At 42.0% G+C, this 15,453-nt stretch overlaps 1 protein-coding gene across 1 annotated transcript in view; it reads left to right on the forward strand.

Annotated features, from left to right (window-relative positions):
• LOC308104701 (uncharacterized protein) overlaps positions 1 to 13,917 on the forward strand; it is a 17,470-nt gene extending 3,553 nt beyond the window's left edge. Inside the window, exons 3-10 of the mRNA XM_080455201.1 lie at positions 2,651 to 2,803; positions 4,032 to 4,191; positions 6,222 to 6,422; positions 7,607 to 7,736; positions 9,256 to 9,569; positions 10,084 to 10,415; positions 10,812 to 13,278; positions 13,731 to 13,917. Of these exons, the coding sequence (XP_080311327.1) occupies positions 2,651 to 2,803; positions 4,032 to 4,191; positions 6,222 to 6,422; positions 7,607 to 7,736; positions 9,256 to 9,569; positions 10,084 to 10,310 (1,185 nt within the window). The 3' untranslated portion in view covers positions 10,311 to 10,415; positions 10,812 to 13,278; positions 13,731 to 13,917. The remainder of the gene's footprint in view (positions 1 to 2,650; positions 2,804 to 4,031; positions 4,192 to 6,221; positions 6,423 to 7,606; positions 7,737 to 9,255; positions 9,570 to 10,083; positions 10,416 to 10,811; positions 13,279 to 13,730) is intronic.
• The last annotated feature ends 1,536 nt before the right edge of the window (positions 13,918 to 15,453 follow it).

A 15,453-nucleotide genomic window follows, 5' to 3' on the forward strand; every position in this document is an offset into this window, starting at 1 on the left:
TAATAATAATAATAATAATAATCCTACATATAATTTGAGTAACCTCTGTCGGTCTTGGTGTCTTGGTGTCTTGGGTCGTCTGTGCCCCAAACTGCGCATGTGTCGTTGCCAGGTTTCGCACGCGAAACAAGCAGCAAGGTCTATGAAAACAAGGCCAAACGAAACGAACCCTACAAGCAACAAGGTCTATGAAAAGAAGGCCAAACGCAGCGCTTTCACACATATACCTTGCCTCTTGGAAAACAGCCGATCAACAAGCTCACAACGCGTCCCCACACCAACCTGCACTTTCACAACCAACGCCAAAACACACTACCACCAATATGGCCCCTAAACCGCTTACAATAGAACAACATGGCAACACCGTGCTTCTACACCATAGACCCCACCCACTCTCGCCAGAGAGCCACATTTCGAAGAAAACATTCTCATACAGCCCCACAGCATTACACTGTTGCACTCACAGAACGTGCTTCCCCCAAGTGGTGTGTGTGTGTGTGTGTGTGTGTGTGTGTGTGTGTGTGTGTGTGTGTGTGTGTGTGTGTGTGTGTGTGTGTGTGTGTGTGTGTGTGTGTGTGTGTGTGTGTGTGTGTGTGTGTGTGTGTGTGTGTGTGTGTGTGTGTGTGTGTGTGTGTGTGTGTGTGTGTTGGGGACGGCTCCCGCTGTTACTGTAGATCTGTATATGCGCGGGTGTTTCTGTGTGTTCTGTGCCTCCACGACGCGGCCACAACACAACCTTCAACCAAGCTCCATAAAGAACCTCTCACTCCACTATACAGCTCCGAGATGAGGTTCTATGTCGTTCTCATCCAGAATCGGTGGAACGTCCACCAAGGCTCCGCTGTTTACCCTTTTGTAGAAATCGTATCCCAAAACTAATGGTAGATTCCAAACCGCACGGATGTTTGCACGTGTCAAAATGTACATTATTTGTGTTCGCGCGACGGCCGCGTATGTGTGTTCGCGATGGGGGACAGCTCTGGCCGGGATGTACCGTTGTGTGTGTGTGTGTGTGTGTGTGTGTGTGTGTGGCCGCATGAGAATGTACCGCATGTGTGTGAGCGCTCGCAACGGGTCGCGCGCGTGTGTGTGTGTTGAACGTGCTTCGCCCAAGTTACAATCTCAGCTGTTTATTCGCATTTTTATGTCAAAGACAGTCTCAATCAGACAATCTCGCCATGCTTATGCTGGCTGGAGAGAGAGAGAGGGGGGACAGAGGGGCGGAGGGAGGGGGAGAGACAGACAGAAAAGAGGGGGAGGGGGAGAGAGAGAGAGAGCTGTGTGTGTGTGTGTGTGTGTGTGTGTGTGTGTGTGTGTGTGTGTGTGTGTGTGTGTGTGTGTGTGTGTGTGTGTGTGTGTGTGTGTGTGTGTGTGTGTGTGTGTGTGTGTGTGTGTGTGTGTGTGTGTGTGTGTGTGTGAGAGAGAGAGAGTGTGTTGCACTGCAATCCTTTCGTGCAAAGGTGGTAGCACGTCGCGTTTACGTAAATCTCTCCACCAGAGACACAAAAGTTAATCTCATCTAGCCATTACACCATGCCGACTCCGAAAATCTGTACAAGCTAACGATGCGGCCGTTTCACAATCTCGCCCCTAAACACGGTCGCCCCGGCTCGCACCGAACGGTCTGGGGTGAGCAATCTGCGCCTAATTGTCTCGCCCCTAAACACGGTCGCCCCGGAACGCAACGAATGGTGGAGAGCGTTTATTTGTTAAGGACGCCCATGCATTCTCCACTGTTGAATGTGCACCCTTTAAGTGCACATAATTATATTGTTGTTGTTAAGTTGAAATAATAGTTTTACAAGTTGTAATAACAGTGTTGTATAATTATTTTTGCTGTAGTAATCAATTCATTATAATATAAGTACAATGAATGACAGAATATATATATATACATATATATATTGTGTGTGTGTGTGTGTGTGTGTGTGTGTGTGTGTGGGTATATATATATATATATATTTTTTGTGTGTGTGTGTATGTATGTATGTATGTATGTATGTATGTATGTATGTATGTAGGACGTGCAATAACCCCACGTTTGCAACTACTTTTGCCTGCGCACTTCACCGGGTATGGTCTAGTAATAATAATAATAATAATAATAATAATAATTATTATTATTATTATTATTATTATTATAAACCATTTTAAGTAGAATAATTTGAAGTTAAACAATACCTGGTAATGTGTGTGGGTGGTTAAATAATTACATTATAGAACAGTGGTGTAAAGTAACTAATTACATTTACTCAAGTACTGTACCTTGACGTATTTTTACTATACTAGAGTATTTCCAATTTCCAGAACTTTCTACTCCACTACATCTCAGTCACTGCTATAACTACAGTATATCACTTTAAAAAATGTTTTATGAAGATTAGCTATTTCAATTATTTACATTTACAAAAATAGCAGATCTACAAGCTCATAGTGTGGCACTCAGTGCCGCACTATGAGCTTGTATATCTGCTATTTTTGAATAGCCAAATAAATCTTAAAATGACACAGATGCACACACACACACACACACACACAGACTGTTTGAGAGCTTGTAGATCGGCTATTTCTATAAAAAAAAATATTATCGCTAATTTATTTTATAATCGATGAAACTAATTAGTTTGGTTAACAATTGCACCCCCTACAGGTGGGCATGACGCTGCAAGGCTTGTCTGACCACACCATGGTGCTGCCCCACGGACACCAGCTACAGGATCAGATGGTGGGGTCGGAGGTCATGTCCCAGACCCACTCTCACGTCCAGAGCCACATGCCTCCTCACATGGAGTCACACATGCAGGTATAGCACTGTCTCTATCGGTGCACAATCACATGATCGCAGTTACTTGAGATAAATGCAGTTATTTCAGGTAATCCCAATAATTTGAGATAATCATCAGAATCCTATACATTTATCTGTTGAAAAATAGCCAATCTACGTACAAGCTCAAGTGAGCGTGTAGATTGGCTGCTCCTGCTTTTTTTTGGAAAGAATTTAAAAGTATTCAATTATGAAATGTATTGCCTGTTTTGACCATATGATGTCCATATTTAGATTATTGGCACCGGTCATTCTTTTGTATATTTAGTTGTTTTTATCGGTTCTGCCATTTGCAATTGTTGTTTACAAAGCCTAAAAGGGAAACAGAAACAGTATTTTTCATTTATATGTTCTAACATTCAACATGAAAAACTCAATTAAATCATTAATCACAATTATTTGTTTGAGAACTATTGGTCCACTAACAAAGTGGTTCTCAAAGTTTTTCATGTCAATGACCCCCAAAATGATTATGTATTTGGCCCGCATCTCAGAATATTTTGTTCCAGGGACTCCCTTGAAGCAAAGATTTGAGTTATAAATGTTTGCTTAAAATATATATATATTCAAACATTTGCACAAATTATAAAGATAAAAAAAAAAAAAGCCGATCTACAAGCTCATGGCGCGGCACTTGGTGCCGCGCTATGAGCTTGTAGATCTGCTATTTTTGAATAGCCAAAGTTTAAAAGGTTAAAGTGGTTAAAATTATTGTTGATGCTATATGAACACATTCACTGCCAGGGGTTTTCTAAAGCAGGCTGTAGCTTCTGCCAGTATTTTTAAGCATTCTGACTAATCTTTCAAGAACCACATAATATTTATCTCCAGTATGATCGATCCCCTGATGGTTTCTAATCACGGAGGGTTTCACTCTGCTTCCGTGGGGGGAAAAAAATGTCTTTGCGACCTCCCGTTCGCTTGTCATACGCCGTTGAAAATAGCATGTTTCGCCATAAATACATAGTAAAACACAGGAGCCGAGATGCCGAATATTTCCCAAATACTTTAACCAGGAAGTGAATGGAGCAGTACATCTTTGGATCACGTTATCTCCTGGTTCTGTGTGAAAAATTACAGAGATCTCCATCAATGGCAGGGAATGTGTTAACACATTTTGCCGGGGACCCCCTGGTACCCCCCCAAGAACCCCAGGGGGTCCCCACTTTAAGAACCAATGTCACTAACATTGTCATGATGGTGACAGGTAGACTCGGGTCCGGTGCAGCAGACCACAGACACCATGGAGGAGGAGGAGGACATGATGCCCGCCCTGAGCCCATCGTCACACCCCCTGCAGGTCACCCACATGCCCTTCGCTGAGGTGTCCTCTCTGCTGGACCCCAACATGAAGGGCTCCAAGGCTCGTAAGTGTTAAAATGTAAAATGACACAGACGGATGCTTTCCCGGATTGAATGGGCCGAGCCATGAGGCCCATAAGGGCCGAGCCATGAGGCCCATAGGGGCAGGAGCCTCTCTCCTGTTGCTGTAGTGCAGCGCTACTCAACCCGCGGCCCGCGGGCCGCATGCGGCCCGATCGCAGCGTCTTGGCGGCCCCCTCATGGTCAAAAAAAAAATATATATATATATATATATATATATATTTTTTTTTAAGCACAGGATAAAAATATACATTTCCGTTCAAATATATGGGTTGCTAAAACATTTTTCAAAAACAAACAGACAGACATACAGGTGCGTCAATTGTTACAGGTATAATGCATAGTTTTCTATGCATTTCGGGTTTTTGGGGGGGTTTGACCCCCAAGTTTTTCCGGCCGCGCGGCTTTGCCGCGCGCCCAGGATAGGTGTCTGCCACTGGACATACACACAACACAAAATAAACTGGTACAGTGAAAAGAATATGATGTCAAAATGTACATTTTCTTGTGTGTTACAAAATCGAAAAATCCAAAATAGGACCGTCATTTTTATGGCGGCCCCTTGGACTTTTGGTATTTTGCTGAGTGGCCCCTGAGCCATCTTAAGTTGAGTAGCCCTGCTGTAGTGTGAGGCAGCTTGATGTACAAGTACTGTACGCCCCCTGCTGGACATGACACCAGTATGGTGCAATTCAACCCTTTGATGCTGAGTGCATTGGGTCCCATTTCTATAGTGTTTCTTTGGTATGACCTGGCCCAGGGAATCGAACCCTGAACCTCCCAATCTCAGGGCGGACACTCTAACCATAAGGCCACTGAGCAGGACAATACAGTAATATGGTTTTCACATGGAAAAACCCTGGAAAAATGTCGGGACATTTTTCGGTGTTATCCTTTCACACATGCAAAAGGAGAAGGTCAGTTTCAGGTGTGTTAACACACAAAGGTACTTTAAATAGCCTTTTTGATAAGGTGTAGGGGCTGTCACGATTACAAATTTAAGTTGACGATTAATTGTCACACAAATAATAGCGATTAACAATTTAATTGTGCTTTTGGCATTGGAAGTCGGAACGTATGAATACAAATTGTGTTTGCCTTGCATCGTGATCAAACATTGCACAGGGCAGATATATGACAAATAACTTACATATACAAAGATATATATATATATATATATATATATATATATTTTTTTTTTTTTCTTTAAACAGAAATAGTTGATCTACAAGCTTACAACACGTCACAAAGTGACGTGCTGTAAGCTTGTAGATCAGCTATTTCTGCTTTTTTTTTTAAAGTATTTGAAAACGTATTCTTTCTTTCTTTCTTTTTCCTTTGTTTATTCAGGGAAACCCATTGAGAGCAAGCTCTCTTTTTCAAGGATGCCCTGATAACAAACATTTGAATCACATTACAATTAGTGCTGCACGATTAATCGAAAAAAGATTGCGATCTCGATTTTTGCTTAATATTTTTATATTTACAAGAGAATTGTGTGAGAATTGTGTGAGAATCGTGTGAGAATCGTGTGAGAATCGTGATCTCAATTCTTATGGAGGAAAATCGTGATTCACATTTGAGCAAGAATCGTGCAGCACTAATTACAATGTCACAACTATAATTTTAATTTTAACATTATTTTGACAGCAAATTTGGATTTAGTTTTAGTCATGTTTTATTCATCTGAAATGTTTTAGTTTTTGTACATTTTTAGTCGACTAAGTATCATAAGAATATAGTCAACAAAATCTACAGTTGATTTAGTCGACTAAAATGTATTTTTGCGGTGTATTAAGTCAAGTATTAACATTTTCCAACATGGAAACGATTATGAAAATTATGCAAAAATAATTGCGATTATCTCAAATAATTGCGATTAGACGATTATGTAATAATTGTGACAGGCCTAATAAGGTGATGTCTGGTAGTAGACGCACACTTTGTGAAAACATTTCACTTAAATGTTTTATAATCGCTTAAAATCGATGAAACCTTCACACACCCCCTACAGGGAAGTACCTGATCTCGTACGACGAGATCAAGCGGCGGCTGCAGAGCCCTGAGAAGATGTCCCTGCGCTCGCTGGCCGCCTACACGCGCGTCAGCAGGGGTCCGGCCAGCAAGAAGACCCTGCTGGAGTCCCTGAACGTCCTGGGTCTGACGCCCAGCACCACCACCGCCGTCTCCTCCTCCTTCTCCAAACTCACTGAAGGTATATTATGCATATATATATTATGTATACAGTATATACACCCATGTGTCTTTATGTTTTAGTTTCCTCATAATAATAGTAATAAAGGTTCCCCACTCCTTGGGGAGGTTTTTTTTGTCACCGTGTATTTGCACATACAGTACGTGAAATTTGTCCTCTGCATTTACCCAGTGTTTATTTTGACAGCAAATTTGGATTCAGTTTTAGTCATATTTTAGTCATCTGAAATGTTTTAGTTTTTGTAAATTTTTAGTCGACTAAATATCATAAGAATATAGTCAACAAACTCTACAGTTGATTTAGTCGACTAAAAAGTATTTTTGCGGTGCCTTGATGGTGTCGTAATGGCTGATTATACACTTTTTACACTGCATTGTACACTGCATGCTGAAAATAGCTGATCTACAAGCTCACAACGCGTCGCGCTGCAACACGTTGTGAGCTTGTAGATCAGCTATGTTCAGAGCGCAACACCTGAGCACAACCAAACATAAAATGACTCGTCTTTTAGTTCTACTGGATCTCTTCTCCACTAGTCTCTCACTAACATCTTAGTCTAGTTTTTATTTGTTGATGATGATATTGTCAACATATTTAGTCTTAGTTTTAGTCATCATAGCTTAGTTTTTATTTAGTTTTTATTTAGTTTTCGTCAGTGAAAAAAGGTAGTCGACCAACATTTTTCGTCATAGTTTTAGTCGACGAAATCAACACTGAATTACCCATCCTGTAATCACTGTAGGAGCAGTGAGCAGCCATTGTGCAGCGCTCAGTTAGGAGTCTTGCTCAGGGACACACATCGACACATTGATGGCCTGGCATCTGTCCCGTACCTGGGACAACCAGGGCTCTGGCTTCCCAGGCGGGCTCACTAACCACTCAGCTATGGCCGCCCTTGTTCTTGTAAGGGGGTCTGATGCTGATCCCCATTTGGGAGGGTCCCAGAATACAGATTACAGATGTTTCGACTGATATTTAAGTGCAAAACCTTCTAATTTGAAAAAAACGTACATTTTGATTACAGTTTGTATTTGAGGACATTTATTCTATGCAATGAACAGGTAAAAATATAATTGCCGATACAGATGTCATCAGTAAAACTCAAAATAATGACCCATATATCGGTCGCCAGGTTTTAATTGGGAAGTGAGTTAGTTCACTTAAATTGTATCGTGTTCTTGCAGGAGACACCAAGGCGCTGTGTGCTGACATGAAGGACTTTGCTCATGACTACGTGGACTACGGCACCATGGCCAAGCAGCTCATCCCAGAGACAAACACTGTCCAACACTGGTCCAAGATCATTGAAACCAAGTATGTCTGACTGATAATGTTAGTCCTGTTGCTTTTAACTGATTCACTGCCAATCACGTAGATCTACGCGAACCTATTTAAAGCCGCCACGTGCCATCTACGTGAAGTGAAAAGAAAAAAAAAAGAAAATATATATATATTATTTTTTTTCCCAATTTCACCCAAAGACCAAGGAGATATGATTAGTCAAAGATCTAGACTCCTATCCACTTCCTTGTTAACTTAAAACTTAAAAATGCTGTATTTTGGCTCCTGAGTACTTTATTTTTTTCAATGGAAAAACTCTGGCACTGGCTAAAAAAAATATGAAAATACCTCTGGCAGTTAATGGGTTAAAGCTGTTTTATATTCGGCCTACAAAATTCACCAACATTTTTTTTTGCCGTGGCACTAGTGGACTCTAGCTATCAGAGGGTCCAGAACTGATCTACTGAACAGCGCCACATTTCTTGTGAGATTCCTCCAGTAGTTTCTTCATTATATCTTTTATACTTTTTGAAATATGTGACTTTAATGGATGGACTATAATGGAGGTCAGTAGGGCTGTGGTCGCTCTGAAACCATGCCTATGTGTCATATAGAGTACGTAGCTATCATTCAGAACCTTTCCTTAAACATCCGGGACAACGCTCCACACGTCCCAGACTCTCTTCTCCCTTCTGGCTCCCAAACAGTGGAACGAACTCCCCATTGCAGTTAGATCTGCAGACTCACTCCCAATCTTCTGCTGTAATCTGAAGACTCACCTCTTCAGACTTCACCTCAGCCCGTAGCCTAGCCTCGACGACCTTGCAGGCTTATGCAAAGGCTAACATGTAATTTAGATTGAGATTTCCAGGTCTGTAACTCTCAGAGTTACTTTAACACATTGAGTGCCATAAACGGTCCGGACCGTTTTTGAGAAGCCATGCGTCATGTGCCATAAACGGTCCGGACCGTTTTTGGTCCAATTTTTTTTAATACGTGGGGCCCACGTGGGGCGCTCTAACGAAACTTTGGGATCATCCAAGGAGTCTCTGAGAAGGAGAGGCCGGATGTGGATCCATGTCAAAAATCCTTCCGGTCGGCCGCTCCAATGTTAACTCCTTGACTAAAAGCTTAATATCTCCATTTATTTTTAACGTGGTGGAAGCGAGCCGTTTTCGAACGGCGATCACTCTGCAATGGAGGATCGCGTTAGAAATATTATTGTTCCAGGCGTTAGTCGGGACCCTCCGCCGTCTCGCACGCACGCTTTGTTTACATGCACTTCCGCGTCGGGGCTTCTACAGCACGAAACATATCAATGTAAGTGGATGGAAGATATGCAGTACAATATTTTAATAAACCTCTGGCACACAATGTGTTAACAGTGTAGACTGGAGTCTGTATCAAATGGGGGTCCGTTGCCTAATGCATGTCAAACTGGAGGTCTTTGAAATGAAAAAGGTTGAGCATCACTGCTTTAGATGGTGATTAAGACAATAACTTGTTTGTGCGTGTGTGTGTGTGTGTGTGTGTGTGTGTGTGTGTGTGTCAGGAACCACCTGGAGGACATGAGGCGGTGCTTCACGGACCCCGGCAACAGCGGCGCGTTCCACAGCGTGACCCACGGCCTGGGCCTGGGCATGCTGGACGTGGCCCTGGACATGGTCGCCATGGTGATCGACCGGCAGATCCGCATCCTGTCCGGAGCCGCCGCCTCCGACCCGGCCGACCCGGGCCCGCCCATGAGGCGCGTGCGCCGGCGCCACCGCAAGCCACGCCCCTCCCCCGCCGGCGGCTGCGACGACGGCGGCGGCGGCGACAAGCTGCACAGGACGACCTCCGGCGGCGTGAAGATGGCGTCCAAGGGTAAAGGAGGGCAGTGGTGTAAAGTAACTAAGTACATTTACTTAAGTACTGTACTTAAGTACAATTTTGAGGTATTTGTACTTTACTTGAGTATTTCCAATTTCCAATACTTTTACTTCTACTCCACTACATCTCGGAGGCAAATATTGTACTTTTACTCCACTACAATTATTTGTAAACTTTAGTTACTAGTTACTTTGCAGATATAAATGATTACATTATAAAACATACATTAAACACTTCAGCCTTAAATACATTTCGGCCATTTGAAAATAGCAGATCTACAAGCTCACAACGCGTCGCGACGCGTTGTGAGCTTGTAGATCGGCTATTTTCAAACATTTTAGTACTTTTACTTTTGGTACTTTAAGTACATTTTGATACCAATACTTTTGTACTTTTACTCAAGTCAATTTTGAATTCCGGACTTTTACTTGTAACAGAGTACTTCTACAATGCAGTATTGATACTTTTACTTGAGTAAAACATTTGAGTACTTTTTCCACCACTGAAGGAGGGCGAGGAGGAGGAGGAGGAGGGGGGAGGAATCGGAAGAAGTCGCGGCTGGACGGCGGAAATGGAGCCGCCGCCGCGGGCCCAATGTTGGGCGTTTCCGAGACGACGGTGATGAGCGCCAAAGCGGAGGAGACGATAGAGAACGGCGTGCTGACGCTGGTGTCCGTGGGCTACGAGGCCATCTCCACTGGGCTCAGTCTCACGGGCCAGACCGGCGCTCTCTAACACAGGCCAACAATGCTACATAGCAGCTTTACTTCAGGGAGGGGGGAGGGGGGGGGGGGGAGACCCGGGAGATCACAGGGTCCCATCCGTGTCTGTTTGGAGGTAGTCCCAACGTTTTAACCCATTGAGACCTGGAACTGTGTCATTTTTAGATTTGAGCTAAAAAGCATTATTTTACACTTTGGGCTATTCAAAAATAGCAGATCTACAAGCTCGTAGCGCGGCACCGAGTGCCGCGCTACGAGCTTGTAGATCTGCTATTTTTGAAAAATCGTGAAAATGTGTGCAAATCTTTGAATATATATATTTTTAAAGCGAACATTTTTAACTCAAATCTTTGCTTCTGGGGGGTCCCTGGAACAAAATATTTTGATGGGGGTCCGCGGCCAAATACATATCATTTTGGGGGTCCTTGACATGAAAAAGATTGAGCACCACTGATATAGAAACATAAGTTTTTCAGAATACTGAGATTTAGGAGACATGTAGAATCGGCTTCAGGTCTCAATGGGTTAAACACGTCGCACAAAATCGTAGCTCACATTTTTAGCGGTCATTGTATTGTCAAAAATAGTCTAAAAAAAATAATAATATGGAAATAGCTAGATCTAAGCTCAAAGCGGTGTCAGCTTGTAGATCTGCTATTTACGCTATTCGTCGTACAAGAAGTATTTAGGGCTTAAGTGGTGAACGACCTGTCTGGAAAAAACACCAGTGAGTGCGTGGGTCTCGGCTTTTTAAGAATGGGCGCTCCAAGGAAAAACGTTTGGGAACCAGTCCACTGCTACAAAGAGCCATCCGAAAAACCCCCCCGAAAGTGGCGCAAATGAAGCTGTCATCATTTTGTCATTTCCGTTCACGAAATTGTATTTTTTGAATTTACATATTTCTGCTAAGCAGCAACCTGTAGATATACTTAGATTTTCGGGGTCTTGGAATTTTGATTTTCCCATAGGACAAATGTACGTGACTGGCAAAGACACAACGGAAGTGGGGGAGAGGCGGACATCTGAAAATGCGGAAGCATCTGAAAATAGTGCGAGGCAGCAGTCAGTCTGTCTCCAGAGACTACAGTGGGCTCAACGCAGCCAGGCAGTGTTGCCAGGTCTGCTTATTATAATATCCCCCCCAAGATTTTATTTGAAAATAGCAGATCAACAAGCTTGTAGATCTGCTATTTTCGAAATAGCTGATGTATATGTTTAAAGTGCTCATGTGGCCCATAGTCGCTTCATTTGGGCTTGTTTTCGTAGACCTGGTTGCTTGTTTCTCTCACAGCATCTGGCAACGCTGCAGCCAGGACTCTTGTGACCGCGTCAGGACGGCCATGGGGGACCGCTGGACCTTTTACAGATGACAGACTCTTGGAACTTCAGTGATATTAGATGCTGCTCAGGACTGGTCCATCCGACACATGTCAGCATTGATGAGCAGTTCTAGAGGCATCGTCATGTTAATAGTCAGGGGATATTAGCAGAAGAATTTCCAATCTTGGAATAAATTCCTTACAAAAAAAAAATCTTCACCAATGTGCTTGTAAAGGTGTCTAGTAACACATCTCACAAAGACTGAAATGCAGTTTCCCTAGGAGAATTTTTGACAGCTGCTGAAAGTTGGGGTACCCACCATTTCCCTGCATTTCCATGCAGGGGGGGAAAAAAAATCTAAATTTAATTCTGTTTTAAGTAGCATGTGAGGGGTCAAACTAGGGTGTTTTTATGATTCTGAATCCATTGCAAGCATTTGTTTTGCACCAAAACCACTCCTTGGGCTAAAAACGGCCCAATCTCAATGGGCTTTTTACACAAAAAGTATACCTGGAAAAGGATGGCTATGGCCGTTTTTAGCCCAAGGAGTGGTTTTGGTGCAAAACAAATGCTTGCAATGGATTCAGAATCATAAAAACACCCTAGTTTGACCCCTCACATGCTACTTAAAACAGAATTAAATTTAGATTTTTTTTAAAGATTTTTTTTTAACCAAGGTTAAGGTGGGTACCCCAACTTTAAGGAGCTGTCAAAAATTCTCCTAGGGAAACTGCATTTCAGTCTTTGTGAGATGTGTTACTAGACACCTTTACAAACACATTGGTGAAGATTTTTTTTGGTAAGGAATTTATTCCAAGATTAGAAAATGTTCTGCTAATATCCCCTGACTATAAACAGGGGGAGGAGACTCAGGGAAGAGCTGAGCGCTGGCCCATTCAGAACCGGATGTGTGAATGAGGAAGTGATACACTGTATGTACGTCGACATGAACCAACTCTCACTGCCAAGTCCTCATATATATTGATGCTCGGCGGACGCGACAGGTACCCCTTTGAAAACAGATCATAGGGCTGGGCAATATATCGATATTATATCGTTGCTGTCGGGCAGAAACCTCTTGTTATCTCCATATTTTTTCCGTAAATTAACGCCCGTCACACAAAAGTATCAAAAGTATCAGATCTACAAGCGCGCAACGCGGTGCGAAGCGACGCGTTGCGAGCTTGTCGATCTGCTACTTTTGCTATTTTTGAATTTCAATCGTGAAAAGTAACAGTTTTGGACATGGGTTAGGCTTGATATAAGTCGATTTTGGATATCGCATATCAGGAATTATACTTTTCAAATATTTTTCTAAAAAAAATAATGAAAAATGTAAATTACAAGGTCACAAAACATTGCGTTGGGACGTGTTGTGAGCTTGTAGGCCTGGAGACATAAAAAAAACATACACCATCCACAGAACATCACAGGTTTCACAGGGTCACCCGGCCTTCATAGTGAAAAAGAACCATATGACAAGTTGGCAGTGAGAATATGCATATTATGTCAGAGCAACATTTCCTTCAGTCTGCCTCTAGTAAAACTGCTTCATAGTTTTTTGAATTAGTAGTAGTTGACTGATGGTTTTGATGTTTTGATAGCTAGTTATTTTCCGTTATTCATTTTGTCACAGTCTTTGGGGAGATGTATAGGAGGGAGTCCCCTTCAACACCAATACAAAAGTTAATAATCGCTGTCGGGCACAAATCTTGTATGTCCAACCTCTATGTCTGAAAAGTAACGGTTAAAACCGTTATTTTTCAGGAAATGGAAAAGAAAATAATGTGTCCAATGGATCCAATTTTGTTATTATTTAGTCACAAGCTCTTGTCAATACTTTTCATTAGCGTTTTATATTCATAAAACGTACAGATTTAACCACTTTAAACCTGGCATTTTTGGACATGACATAGGCACAAAAAAAGCTCATTTACAAGCTTGTGCATCTGCTATTTTCACTACTGTTGCGCGACACTATCGTACGACAAAGTATAAAATAGGGCATTAATTTAGGGCGAAAAAACGACATACAATTATGAAAACGACAAGATTTCTGCCGGACGGCGGTGAAATATAGCTGCTTTGCAGCAGTTAAGGCAACCTAGCTCAGTTTAGCCATTCTGTCCTCTGTTTGATGTATTTATTGTTGACGTTTTCACTCATTTGACCCATCAGGCCGTGCTACAGCAGGGAAAATCATGTTGATATCGTCGCTGTGTCGGTGGAAACTTTGCATGTCCAAAACTTAACCCATTAAGACCTGAGGCGATTCTTAAAGATGTTTTCTAAATCCTAACAGTTTTTTGAAAAAAATATTTAAAAAAAAATAATCAAAAATTTTCAAAAATAGCAGATCTACAAGAGTGCCGCGCTATGAGCTTGTATATCTGCTATTTTTGAATAGCCAAATAAATCTAAAGTGACACAGATGCGTTCCAGGTCTTATTGGGTTAAAGGTTGAAATATGGAGATACTCGTTTTTTTGTCTGACAGCGACTATATTCAACTTCAACTTTACCGTCATATCACAGTTTTACTCCAGGGAATGAACGACGGACTCTGGCTGAAATTGTTGTGTGCAATTAAAACATAGCATATTATGTTTATTAGGCATAAACATTATGCATAAAGCCTGGATAACTGAAAATACATAAAAACTTCCAAACCCCCATTGATTCATTTATATATGCGTATTTTAAATAACATTACGTTGGGAATGGATACGTCTGACATTTTGCAACATTTCTAGATGTTTGCCGGTCATGTTTGATTATGTGTGTGTGTGTGTGTGGGGGTGTGTGGGTGTGTGGGTGTGGGGGGGTTATGGGAAAAAAGATTGACCTCCAGAAGCAAACATATGAGTTACAAATGTTTGCTTTAAAAAAATATATATTCAAAGATTTGTACACATTTTCATGATTTTTCTAAAGAAATAGATCTACAAGCTCATAAAGTGGAACCTGGTGCTGCTCTATGAGCGTATATCTGCTATTTTTGAACAGCCAAAGTATAAGATAATGGTTCAAATCTAAAATGACAGATGCGTTCCAAGTCTTAATGCGTTAAAGGAGGAGTTCACCCAAAAAATTACTTATTTTCTATCAATTACACACCCCATGAAGCCTTGATTTCATGGATTTATTTTAGTTTTTGTGGCATTCCTAAGACAATAATTTGATGACCGTGTGTATTTCCGGTAGGAGACACAAATAATCTACTTTGTGTCTCCTACCGGATACATTAGCCGGTAGGAGACGGGAATCAAATTATTGACTTAGGAATGCGACAAAAACAAAAAAGGATCCATGGATTCAAGGCTTCATAGGGTGTGCAATTGATAGAAAATAAGTCATTTTTTGGGTGAACTCCTCCTTTAAAACGGGTACATATTCAGCCAGGTATGCTGCCAGTGTGACAGCCAATAGGGCCTTCCGTATAGTGTGTATATAGACACCTTAGAAGCTGAAGAAATGCATTGTGGGGGATCTTCAAGTACTCTGAGTCAGTCGTAAGTCCCGTACACCTGTTGTTACCAGGAGCAGAGATGAGAGAGTGGGGATTTAATCCTTTCTAAAGCCTCTCTCACTCAAAGCTTACAGAAGTAGCCAGCTGGACTATAGCAGGTAAACAACCCCAGCAGTCTTCATGTGTGAGGTAAACAGAAAGAAAACACATCGTTTGACACTATAATAACAACCAGGCTATGGTGTTCCATCTCCATCGCTGCTGAAGGGCCTCCGGTGTTCACCAGTACAGACCACTGACCAGGTGAGCACGGCATTCATGCTTAAGTTATGTTGATGTACATGTCGAGACATACTGTAGGTGCTTAA

Source organism: Gymnoscopelus braueri (assembly GCF_963280865.1).
Source record: "Gymnoscopelus braueri genome assembly, chromosome: 17".
NCBI lineage: Eukaryota > Metazoa > Chordata > Actinopteri > Myctophiformes > Myctophidae > Gymnoscopelus > Gymnoscopelus braueri.